Source organism: Siniperca chuatsi, linkage group LG6 (genome assembly GCF_020085105.1).
Source record: "Siniperca chuatsi isolate FFG_IHB_CAS linkage group LG6, ASM2008510v1, whole genome shotgun sequence".
Classification (NCBI taxonomy): domain Eukaryota; kingdom Metazoa; phylum Chordata; class Actinopteri; order Centrarchiformes; family Sinipercidae; genus Siniperca; species Siniperca chuatsi.
Window position 1 is genome coordinate 29,375,440 of NC_058047.1, and position 12,690 is coordinate 29,388,129.

The 12,690-nt window shown below is 43.9% G+C and overlaps 2 protein-coding genes across 17 annotated transcripts in view; one reads left to right on the forward strand and one right to left on the reverse strand.

Annotated features, from left to right (window-relative positions):
• The window catches only part of b3gnt5a (UDP-GlcNAc:betaGal beta-1,3-N-acetylglucosaminyltransferase 5a), a 117,154-nt gene that overhangs the window by 75,426 nt on the left and 29,038 nt on the right, over window positions 1-12,690 (forward strand). The window contains exon 1 of one of the 7 annotated variants that reach the window (XM_044199648.1): window positions 913-972. The exons of the other annotated variants lie outside the window; for them this stretch is intronic. The gene's annotated coding sequence lies outside the window, so the exon portion shown is untranslated. Of the gene's footprint in view, window positions 1-912; window positions 973-12,690 lie in introns of those variants that run through there. 7 annotated transcript variants of the gene reach the window in all.
• Window positions 1-12,690, reverse strand: part of mcf2l2 (MCF.2 cell line derived transforming sequence-like 2) — a 260,332-nt gene that overhangs the window by 67,126 nt on the left and 180,516 nt on the right. For all 10 annotated transcript variants that reach the window (XM_044199615.1, XM_044199613.1, XM_044199618.1 and 7 more), the window contains 3 exons: window positions 3,592-3,661; window positions 2,403-2,495; window positions 1,888-1,980 (listed from right to left, as the gene is read on the reverse strand). In XM_044199615.1, coding sequence (XP_044055550.1) covers window positions 1,888-1,980; window positions 2,403-2,495; window positions 3,592-3,661 — 256 coding nt within the window. The remainder of the gene's footprint in view (window positions 1-1,887; window positions 1,981-2,402; window positions 2,496-3,591; window positions 3,662-12,690) is intronic.

Sequence of the window (12,690 nt, forward strand, 5' to 3'; positions counted from 1 at the left end):
TCTGCATCCTCGGTGTGTCCTCCTCCAGATCTCAGTGGGGACATCGGTTGTCCTGGTGCCATGCCGCTCGGCTTCAGCAGTGCCCTGACCGAGTAGCAGGAGAAGTTTCACAGCGAAAAAAAGTACCAAAACACTTTCTACTCTCATTTTCATAAAGAGCGTAGTTTAAATTATACTTTGAAGAAAAAGGAAAGCTAAAACTTGGAAAAAATAAAACGACAAGATGGAGCTTTGGCAACAGGCAGCATGCATGTTGGCGCATGTGCACTCTAAGTGTAAGTCTAGGTCATGTAAGTCTAAGTTTCAAACTTACATGCCTCACTGATGAATATATTTCATCACAATTTTGTCAATTAACATCAGTAACACCACTCAGTAATGCCCCTAAATCCCCAATTTCCCCCCATCTCACTGATATTTAAAAACTAAATACAGCTAGAAAAAGACAGTTTTTCTTTTTTATTTTGCTCAAGCACTTTGACCATATGCTTAAATTCTGTATCCGCAGCGATAAACACTCCTATAGCATTAGTTAGGCTACTACTTTAGCATGGTCTGAATCTGCAGTGAGAGGCTGCCTGAAAGCTGTTTGATGGACAGTCAGTTTTTGTCTCGTTATACTAATCGACATATTCAGGTGATGCTGTCGTAAATTACATGTTTGAAGTGTATCTTCAGACAAATCCAACTTCAGTCTAACAATGTCGGCATACAGTTTGACAATAACGTTAATTGTTGTCTATTTTCTGCTGAAACTAACCAGGAAACTGTAATGCTCCCATACAGTAAAACTAATAGGGCTTTTCCACTGGCAGTTTTGGTTGTGACGAGTCAAACCATGCTATATTGATTTGCGTTTCCATTACCAGTTTAAAACATGCCGAGGTAGACCATCTCCGGAGTTGGGCCAAAGCACACCCAACCGCCTCCAAGCGAGTTGCAGTGGCGTCAGATGGACTTCGTCAGCTGCAGGTCTGTGTCTGTATGACCGAGGGTGGGCCTGAGCTACACACACACACACGCAGAGCAGAAAGGCCAGGGACAGAATGAAGCATGCGCTTTGGCTGCATTCACACAAAATCTGGCAATGTTGCACCTTCTCGCAGGGTTGTGTGGAGGTGTGGCTGTGTTTATTTGTGCTTTAGAGCAACTGACAAATCCTACTCATTCTGCCAAGATACACCTTCAAGCAGGTAGCCCTGTTGCAATGGAAATGTAAATCCCTGCTGCGCTGGGTTGACATGCCGGGTCAAACCGAGTCAAGCCAAGCCAGCACATGTATATGGAAAAGGGCTATAAATGTCATGGGAGGATCCTCCAGCTCTGGTCTCTCATTTGTGTTTGCCATTCGGTTGGCAGCGACACTATATGAGCTTGACTAACCTGGGTAACTGGCCTGACCTGATTATGTTTGCTACAGCTGATATGCGTTATTTTCCCCCCCACCCGTTTTGCATCAAGTCCTGACCTATTATGCTGTGATCTGCTAGTACTCGTTACTTCGACGCATCCTTGTGATTGGATGCTAGCTGTGAGCGCAGCTGTGTCCCTAGGATGATAAAGATCCTAGGTGCTCCCTAAAATATATTTATATTTGTATTATTATTACATTATCGTCAACGTCAGTAGTGTCACTAGCGGGACTTGCCAAAATTGCAACAGAAAAAACGGTAGAGCTAGCATCCAGTCACAAGTATGCATCGAAGTAGTAATGAGCTAGCCAAACACAGCACAGTAGGGCGGGACTTGACGCAAAACAAAATAAAATTTGAATAAAGCATTATTTGACACTGACAGTAGAGAGAGACAGGAAAGGCAGGGGAAAAAGAGGAAATGACATGCAGCAAAAAGCCTGGGCCGGACCTGGGCGCGCGCGCAGGTACTTACCTTGAGCATGAGTTGGTATTTGGTGATCCTCTGGACAGGCTTCAGCAGGTAAGCATCCAAAGACAGTTTGTGGTCCAATTTCTTCTGACATTCCTTTTGACAGAAACACCAAACATTTTCAATCAGGAACACATGCCAGACCTACTTAACTTAGTGTTAAAGCTGCAATAGGCAAAAGATTCATGTCAAAAGTTACAAAATGGGACAACAGTGTAGATGTTGCTGTTAGATTTTAGCATCAGGTTGGACATTGTTTTCCTGGTGTATGGGAAGTAACAGACCAATGACTCAAATCTAACATCATAAACTGCACCATAAGTGCTTCATGGCTGAACTTCCTCATGACCTCCATCCCAGCCACTCACTAAGAAGAAGATATTTAACTCATCAAATCTTACAGGAGTCACAAATTCAGACAATTACGTAACAGTTTGCTGCTACTGTATACAAGGGCCGGAATAAGGAAAGTTAGGTAGAAGTTGTTGTTGTCTCCTGATGTTGTGTGTGTGTGTTACCTGAAAAAAGAGACTGTCTCCACACTGTCTCCAGAGGACTTCAGAGCGGGGTTTATTCTGACAGTACTTCTCATACACCTGAAGCTCTTCTTTCTACAACACAAAGGCATGTCTGAGTGAAGAGAGGGCCTTAAATAATCTCTTGTCAGTTTATGGTCAATTTCAGCTGTTGCTAGAATATGTCTGTCAATCTGCACATCACTGGCTAGTAGAACTCATCTACTCATTCTGTGCCTCTGATTAAAAGGAGCCCACTATTATGAGATGAACAGTGAGTATATACTAACCCTGTTTCCTACAAAATAAGTTTACAAATTACTAATTTGTTGTGCCAAATATGTGTTGGAGGAAACATACTGTAACTGCTGCCTAGATTATGGTCGCTGGGAATTTTTTATTTTTGTCAAATCAAGAAGATTTGTGAACAGTTGGACATACAAAGCACAGACAGAACTTTGACACCTGTGACACTTTGATCTGAAATGGACCTGTGGAAAACCTACCCAAATCTTTTGTGCAGAAATTAATAAGAAAAAAAGCCCCAAAAGAGACCGAAGGACAGTCAGACATGATCTGAATAGACCCAATCCAATGGAGAAAGAACACCAACACAGATAGCAGCATAATGCTCCATCCATTAAAGAGCCACAGTACATAATTTTTTTCTGCTCTTCATACTCTGTCTCGTGTAAAAAACAAAAGCTTCTTTTGTGTGATGATTAGGATGCAACATTTGATCAGAGCTGATGGTAAGTCATATTATATGTTATATTTGATTGCATTAGATTTTACAGGTGTACCTAAGAAAGTGGCCACTGAGTGTACTATATACATATTGTATAGCATTGCATACACATATCCGCAAAAGCACATACTCATTCATTAACTTATTCCTATAGTCTCTCAGATGTGATGGAAGACATTCAGATCTTTTTCTTGAGAAAAAGTAGTAATATCACACTATAAAATACTCTGCATATGAATACTGCAAGTGAAAGTACAGAAGTATAATCAGTAATATTTACTTAAAGTAATAAAAGTAGTAAAAAAACAACAACTATTTATTGTACAGGAGAATATTTCTCTCTGAACTGAAGTGTAAACTAACTAAATGGATATACAAGCACCTGAAAATTGTACTTAAGTGCAGTACTTGGGTAAATGTACTTCCACCACTGAAGATACTCACCCTTTTCAGAAAACAGGTTCCCACCAGCTCTGGTTTGTCTGCACAGTTCTCCAACTCCCTCCGAAATGTTCTGCACGAAAAAACAGAATAATAATAATAATAATAATAATAATCATAATACAAACTGTAATTTTTCTTTGACGAGCTGAAAGCCAAATTACCTAATGCTTTAAGTGACTAAGGCATTAAACTTGGACCTGGAGATCACAAATTATTAACAGAAAGTCTGAGTTACAAATTAGGATGTGGAGTTTGAAAGATGTGGGAATTTACCAGGAAGGGAGGATCTAAAAAAAAAGATGCTACTGTTTACATTATGGAAAGTGTAGGATCCAGTGTTTTTGGAGCTTAACCTATAGTAGTGACTAAAAGTGAGGGTAATTTGGCCTCTGCTGCTTCGATTTTTATCATTCATTTTTAATTTGTCTCTTTTAAGTCTCCCAACTTTATGGAAGTGCCATACTAAATAGCTGGTGTTGTAATGTGAGCATTATAAAAATAAGTGAGAGTTAATCTTAATTAATAATGGTAATAAGTTATTGATCCCCCAGTCCTAGATAAAGTTGCTCTGAGGACAGTAATAAGTGGTCGAGTGGTCTTTTTTTTAGTAGAAGTTACCACAGCTGGAGTACTCCTTTAAAGCAGTTGGCCCGCAATAACTGGGGTCTAGGCCCCTTAGTTTATGAAATGCGAAACCAAGGAGTCTAAAGAAGTGGAAAGAATCCCAGACAGCCTAAGGATGGCTCCACCTAAGACTCTTACCAGTTACTGTACAAAGAGATGAGAGGAAGTGCTAACAACTATACTGGGCGAGAAAAACAGAGGCACAGAGGAAAGAGGCAAAACAAAACAGGAAGCAAGAGAGAGAGGAAAGGAAGTGTAAGAAGAAAGAACGTGGATGAAGATGAACGATGGAAGGGAAAGGAGGAACAACTCTTTGGTTCAGGCCTTCAGGCACTCTGTAATCTGCATGAACACCTGTGATATCTCTGAATTGTTCTGCTTGGTGACAGTTGCTTTGAATAATTATCTTGTCGTCACAGACACTTTTGTTTGTACGTGAAGCACAAGCACACATGCTGAGGTTAAATACGAGTCTATATATTACAGGGTGGAGTTACAATTTGAGGAGGTAAACACAAACCAGTGCTCTACAGCTCAAATGTGTCCACATGCTGACTGCACAAAAAGGTCAATATTCCTGTCTACAAAACTCAATCATTTGTTATATACTATCCACACGAATCTTTACAAGGGCAAACGGGATGAAATCCAACTTGTGAGCACAAATTGGTTCCTACTAAATTGCTCCCATGAACAGCAATTGTCTAGTCATAGCTAAGCAACCAAAACTAGGCTTAGCAGGTCTGTCAAGCTTTGGATATCACAACATGGTGGAGTGGTGTGCATGGATCATAAGTGAGATAGCCGGTATCTCTATTATGATCCATAAGACATGTAGTCCCTCATTCGTCCAGGAATGTTCCATCGTAGAAAAAGGTTTCAATCGTAGTCATCTACGATTGAAACCTTTTATGATCCATGCACACTACTAAGAGCAAATTTATAAAGAATGGATTAAATAGTGCATTTGTCTGCTCAAATGTAGACTGAAAATTTAGTAGCTTACCATTTAGAGTATAAACCTAGTGTAACATCCAAAGCCAAGGAGCATGACTAACTACATTATGTTTTGGGATCACAGGTTATGTTAGTTACCCGAGACAGCATTCCCACACTTATCAGTTTGTCCTCATACTCAAAGTCTTTCATAAAACTGAAACAAATGAAATCATCAATGAAACCATTTGTTTTCCATAGTAAGCATCCAAACAGGATTACATTAGAACAAATAACATTTTAACTAAATTATTTTTTATAATACTGTACATTAATAGCAATACCTAGCTCTACACTGCAGTACAAGAAAAAATCTACATAGGCCATTAACTGGTGAGGATGCTGACTTTGGCTTAGTGGTAGAGCGGGTCATCAGTTGGCACTTGCCATCAGTATATAAATGTGTGTGAATGGTGTGAATGTGATATGTAGTTTGAAGCACTTTGAGTAGTCGGAAGACTAGAAAGGCGCTATATATGTACTGTGGTAGTTTAAGGTTTTTCATTTCCTGTTTTATTTTGTAGTGTGTTCCTTCCCTTGTGTGTCTTGTGGTTTTACTTCCTGTCTTTGTTTTCCCTCCAGTTTTGATTGCACTGGCCCTTCCTTGATTGTTTGCATCTTCCTTGATTGTTTGCACCTGTGTCTCATTGTTTGTTGTTACACATGGTGTTATACCTGTCTTGAGTTTTTGTTCCTGACCTTTGTATGTGTGTCGCCGTTTGGTGCACTTTTGGTTGTACCTGGTTCCAGTGCCCAGTTCCCCAGCAGGTTTACCGTGAGTTCTGTTTTTGGATTCTTTGTATCCCTTGGACCTTGGCTGGATCCTGGATTTTGTAACTTGCCTGCTCCCTATTTGAACTGTTTTGCCACCTTGGACTAACTTCCCTGCTTTCACTACTACCAGCCGGTAACCGATCTGCCTTTTGCCTGTTTGTTGCTCTGTCTGCCTACCGGTCTGTCTGCCTGTACTTGCCTGTAAGCCATTAACCCCAATAAACACTGTAGCCATCTGGCTACTTCACCTCATACCGCTTCCTGGTCATCTGCATTTGGGTCCACACACCACTACACAGCACAGCATACGACAGAATGACCCAACCATAAAAATGGACCCAGCAGAGACTATGTCCGACGAGTCCAAAGAATTGGTTTTGGACCTTTTGAGTTTGCTGGAGAGTTGGGAGACAGCCAGCAGCGAACAGTCCAGGTTGACAGTCAAAGCTGCCGTGCTTTTTGCTGTGTCCCACAAGCCCTGGCTGTGGGACTCCCTTCCTGAGTGGGCCAAGGACTTTGTGTCTGCTCCCGGTTCCCAGCCAGACTCCCGACCCGCCAGTCATCAGCCTGCTAACCGGTGGTACCTCAGGCTGTTTCTGTCTTGGTGCCTTCTGGGGAAAACCCCCAGGAGGAAGCATGGCTCCCACAGTTGCTCGCCTGTGCTGCTGCTGCCTCCAGTCCCTGCTGGATCGCAGCAGCCTCCAGTCCCTGCTGGATCGCAGCAGCCATCACCCCCGGGACTCTTTGCTGGATCGCAGTAGCCCCCAGTCCCTGGACTCCTTGCTGGATCGCAGCAGCCCCCAGTCCCTGGACTCCTTGCTGGATCGCAGCAGCCCCCAGTCCCTGGACTCCCTGCTGGATCGCAGCAGCAGCCATCCTTAGTCGCCGCTGGATCGCAGCCACCTCTTGCCCCGGTTGGACCGCAGCACACCGCAGAATTCTCTGCTGGATCACAGCAGTATCCTCCTTCTCTGCCGGAGTGGCAGGCTCCGGGTTCCCAGACATCACTGATTCTGCCAGCTCCTCTACCAGTCTCTCCATTGCCGGCTTCCTGTCCTGTTGTCCCGTCGCCGGCTCCCTGTTCTGCTGTCCTGTTGCCAGGCCCTGATCTGGTTCTCCGGCCTCCTGAAGGGTCCCGCCAGACCCCTCCACCCACGTCTGGGAGCCGTCCCTTGAGGGGGGGTACTGTGGTAGTTTAAGGTTTTTCATTTCCTGTTTTATTTTGTAGTGTGGATTTTGTAACTTGCCTGCTCCCTATTTGAACTGTTTTGCCACCTTGGACTCACTTCCCTGCTTCCACCACTATCAGCCGGTAACCGATCTGCCTTTTGCCTGTTTGTTGCTCTGTCTGCCTACCGGTCTGTCTGCCTGTACCTGCCTGTAAGCCATAAACCCCAATAAACACTGTAGCCATCTGGCTACTTCACCTCATACCGCTTCCTGGTCATCTGCATTTGGGTCCACACATTACTATTTACTTTTTGGGACAAAAAAAGCCTCAGTCTTTTAGCATTACAATAAGTATAATTAAGTATATGGCCATCAAGTGCATATAGAAGACCCTTATACAGCGTACACTCATTTTTAAACAAGTAAGTCAGCTGGAATCCTTAAAATGTCACCTGGAGATGGAGTTTTCAGCTAAATCACGGAGTTAACGTTAATTAGCTAGCTAGCTACAGCTGATAAAATCTGCATGCGACTGTCATTTCAGCCGGCAAAATCAAGAGACACTGACTAGAAAGGAGAGACTCATTTGGTTTACTTCTGTGTGAAATTTAAACACATTAGGAGGATAATTTGCCACGGTTATCTCTGTAAACTGCCTGTGATACAACTGAAAGTTTGACAGACATGGCAACAATAACTAAGGGTGGAGCTATGACTGGAATTACGTGAGGTTATCAAACCCAAACCACCAATAAAAATTACAAAGGTATAAAGGTGTCCATATAGGCAGCAACAGGAGAGTTATGCCTAGACCTAGATTTGGCAAGGTAAAATTTACTCACACGCTGCGGCAGAATGCGGGTGGGACAGGAAATAGTGTTGGCAAGGTTGTAACCATAAACTGCCTCCTCTTTGAAACTGGCTGAGCATTGGAGGGCCTTGCAATTTTGCAGGTCAGTGTTCAATAATAGCATGTCACCTGCAGTGCACTGAAAATTTTTCTGGAAACTGTTCACAGTGAGGTCTTTGGAACATCCTGAGTAAATGTAACATTGTTTCAGGAGAGACTTGAATGAATGGAATTTTCCAATGCTTTGAACACTACAAACAAAATTCCAATCATTTTCATTGTATTTTCATTTATGGCTACATACCACTAGGTATGTAGCCATAAAAGTAGCCAAGTGGGATTTTTTTTCCCCCAAGAGGCCAGTTTGTTTTTATTATGACCTCTCTCCCTCCTCATTGTTAAAGAGAAAATTCGGCATCTTTAATGTGGATGTCCAGTCAGTGTTGATGGTAAATGTAGTCAATTGAAGCAATAAATTCCTCAGTGTGTGCTATATTGACTAAGAAAGCTGATTTTGCCAAGTAGTTCTTCCTGCATCCAGTGGCGTCATTAGACATGACAGTGACGTAGTTGGAGGCAAGGAAGAACTACAGGCGATTTCAGCTTGGATTTCTAGCTTCCACCCAGAGGTGGAAGCTAGAAAGAAGTGCAGGGTAGCGCTGGGTAGAAGTGCAGAGTGTTGGGACTCCACAGAGGAATTCAGTCATTTGGGTGATTGTTAACTGACCATTTGTTAGGAGACTGCATTCTCTTTTGTCCCACAATTCTGAGAGCCATTGAACACAGCATTGGCCAGTCTGACCTGTGACCCGGATGTCACCAGGTCAGCGATGATTTTTTGTCTTTCTCCTGGTATCCTTCACTGCTGCAGACAGTCGTGGCTGTCTCCCTCTCAGTGTGGCTTGCTCACCAGCAGACACCCACCTGAACTCTTTCCTCCGGTTTTATTGTTGTGATCTTCTCCGTGGTTAACGTGAGGTTATTATTGTAACTGTAGTTCTCAGACACCGCTAAGTTGATGTTAGTTTATGTTATGCACCACACAGAGTCTTTGCATGCTAACTAACTCCTTTTAACTTGGTACTGTTATCCTAAACAGATGACACACATACACCTCTAGTTTGGCCCTTAAAGACAACCACACACGGCGGAGAGTAACTTTTAAGCTCCTGCTTCACATCTTCCTTTGTTTCTGACCACGTGGATTCATGCTCGTGCACGCGAGACATATGGAGGCTGAACAAAGAAACATACACACATTCCTTTTGGCGCACATCCAAACCTGCACGCACGCACACACACACACACGCACCCTTTGTTCTGTAGTCTAGTATATTTAGAGTTAGTCTTCATATTGTGTGTTTTTGCTTTACGTCTTTAATAAATGCTAGTGTATAATTTACTGTTTCACAAGAGTGAGTAATTTGCCAACCTCTTCTATGTTGAACTCGAAATCCTTCAACCTACTAGTTATTGGTGGTAAATCTGGTTATAGTTATTTAATTATTAATCTAGTTCCAAATTGATAGTTTAGTGTATTTTATGAGACTCAATCAATTAATTGGCTATCATTTCTCTATAAGAAGAGTGGTGCCTCCGAAGACTTTATTCATTAGTTATTTATGATTATCTTTGATTATTCTGATAATTAATGGATTGCACCTACACAAGTGCGTGCCCCCCTTTAACCACTGTAAATCCCAACAAGAGGATGTTATGGTTGAGGATACATTTTACAGTGTTTTGGCTGTCTTGGATATCCAGCTGTATTTATCCAAGCTAGAGTTTACAGCCGAAGAAATGCAGCGGAGAGAGGAGAGGCTGCCATTGCATTAGCCGTGCAAGAGAATATGGGGACTCTCCAAAACTATGAGTGCAGAGGATGTTATGGACGAGGATGCATTTTACAGTGTTTTGGCTGACTAGGATATTCAGCCATATTAATTCGAGCCAGAGTATATGGCTGAAGAAATGCAGCGGAGAGAAACCGAGACTGCGGCTGCATTAACCGTGCAAGAGGATATGACTGGCGGGGACCCTCCAGAACCTGAGCCGCCGAGAGCAAGCAACAACTGGTGGTACCTTTGTTCAAATTGCCCTCCGATGCCAAGAGAAAGTGAATCATTCTGCTGCAATTATTTTCAGCATAGGCAGTTTTTGTTGGATGCTGTTGCCGATGCCAACCCAGATAGAGCCTGTGTGTGCGTTACTATGAAAGTTTTACTCCTCACTTGGACAGAGGTGTGCTGGAGACCTTCTTCAAGATTCCTTCCAGGAAACTGGAAAAGACAACCAAGACCAGCACGGCTGAGAGGGCAGATGACCATTGAGTGAGTACCTAACGCTATGTGTTGGCCAACAACATAATAGCTATGTGTGAAAAAGAAATTGTCAAATACAGGAATTCATTTGCTTGGTAATGTTGTGTAACTTTAATTAGCACCCAGCAGCTATCTTGCTCAGAACTGTAGTGGCCCGCTGGTGGGCGTGGGAAATACTTTATTGATCCCTGACGGGAAACTCTTTTGTTACAGCTGCTCACTATCACGTCAGTGCACCCAGGGATAGAAGTTCTAAGCAAATCAGAATATAATACACTATAATACAGGCAAGATAAATTAAGTACCAAATGGATATAAGTATAAAATTAAAATAAGTGTAAAGTATAAAGTGGATTTACTGGTTGATGATAAGTATGTACAGTATAATAAAACAATGTAATATTATAAGTAGTAAGTAATAGTGCGTGAACTGTCAAGTTAAGTGTAGGTTATTAGGATGATTATGAGACGGTGGAAATTGCACAGCAGTAATAGAAATATGAATAAATATCAATAAATATGGAATTTAAAACTGAAAAGAGTATATTGCACAGCAGTATGAAACACAGAATATTGCACAATTATTTCAAGTATTGCAGTGATGTTAATGGTCCAATGTCCAGTTTAATGACTTAGGGTCATATAGACTAACACTTAGAGGGAGGAGTTAAAGAGTTTGATGGCCACAGGCAGGAATGACTTCCTGTGGCACTCTGTGGTGCTTTTTGGGGGGATGAGTCTTCTGCTGAAGGTAGTCCTTGTTTGACCAGCACGTCATGGGTGGGAAACACTGTCCAAGATGGCATGTAGTTTGGCCAGCATCCTCCTCTTTGACACCACCGACACAGAGTCCAGCTCCACCCCCACAATGTCACTGGCCTTGCAGATCAGTTTGTTGAGTCTGTTAGTGTCGGTTACTCTCAGCCTGCTGCCCCAGCATGCATACAGGATAGCACTGGCTACTACAGACTCATAAAACATCCTCAGCATTGTCCGGCAGATGTTGAAAATAGAGGCGGCTCTGGCCCTTCCTGTAAAGAGCTTGAGTGTTCTTAGCCCAGTCCAGTTTATTGTCCATATGTAGTCCAAGGTACTTGTAGTCCTTAACAATGTCCACACTGACCCCCTGGATGAAAACCGGGGTCACTGGTGCCTTGGCCTTTCGTAGGTCTACAACCAGCTCCTTAGACTTTGTCGCATTGAGCTGCAGATGGTTCTGCTCACACCGTGAGACAAAGTTACCCACCACAGCCCTGTACTCAGTCTCATCACCACCGCTGATACATCCCACCATAGCAGAGTCATCAGAAAACTTCTGAAGGTGGCAGGACTCTGTGTGGTAGCTGAAGTCTGTGGTGTAGATGGTGAAGAGTAAGGGAGAGAGGACAATCCCCTGAGGGGCCTCAGTGTTTCTGACCATGCTGTCCGACACACAGTGCTGCAGACACACATGCTGCGGTCTGCCAGTCAGGTAGTCAACAATCCAGGACACAAGGGGGGCATCCACCTGCATCTCTGCCAGCTTCTCCCCCAGCAGGGCTGGCCCGGATGGTGTTGAGAGCACTGGAGAAGTCAAAAAACATGATCTTTACCGTGCTTGCCGGCTTGTCCAGGTGAGTGTGGATGTGGTTCAACAGGAAGATGATGGCATCCTCCCATTCAGGGCTGGTAGGCGAACTGGAGGGGGTCCAGGAGGGGTCTGACCATGGGCCGCAGCTGTTCCAGTACCAGTCTCTCCAGGGTCTTCATTGTGTGGGAGATCAGTGCCACCGGTCTGTAGTCCTTGGAGCCACTGGGATGCGGCGTCTTTGGCACAGGAACGAGGCAAGATGTCTTCCACAGAATAGGGACCCTTTGAAGACTCAGGCTCAGGTTGAAGACATGTTGAAGGACTCAACATAGCTGGGGGGCACAGACTTTTAGCACCTGGGGCAAACGCCATTGGGGCCTGCAGCCTTGTTTGAATGGAGTTTCATCAGCTGTCCTCTCAACTGGTCAGTAGTCAGGCACACAGCAGAGGTTACAGGCGGGGGAGGGGGGGAGTCATCAGTCATGAGAGGGCTGTTAGCCTGAGAGCCAGATGAGGGGGGAGTAGGACTCTCCCGGGAAGATGGAGGAGGGGCAAGCAGTGGACTCAGAGGAGTCTGAGGGCCAACAGCAGCTGAGTTAGAGGGGGGATGAGCAAGAGCCGGTGTGTTGAATCTACACACAGGCTACAGATACTCTGCTTGATAGTAACGTGACCAGGGTTACACCATCTGTTGTTAACCAGAACAGCAAGCCCGCCGCCTTTCCGCTTACCCGGTGTGATCCCTGTCGGCCCAAACAGTCTGAAAGCCGTCGATGGAAACGTTATGATCCGGG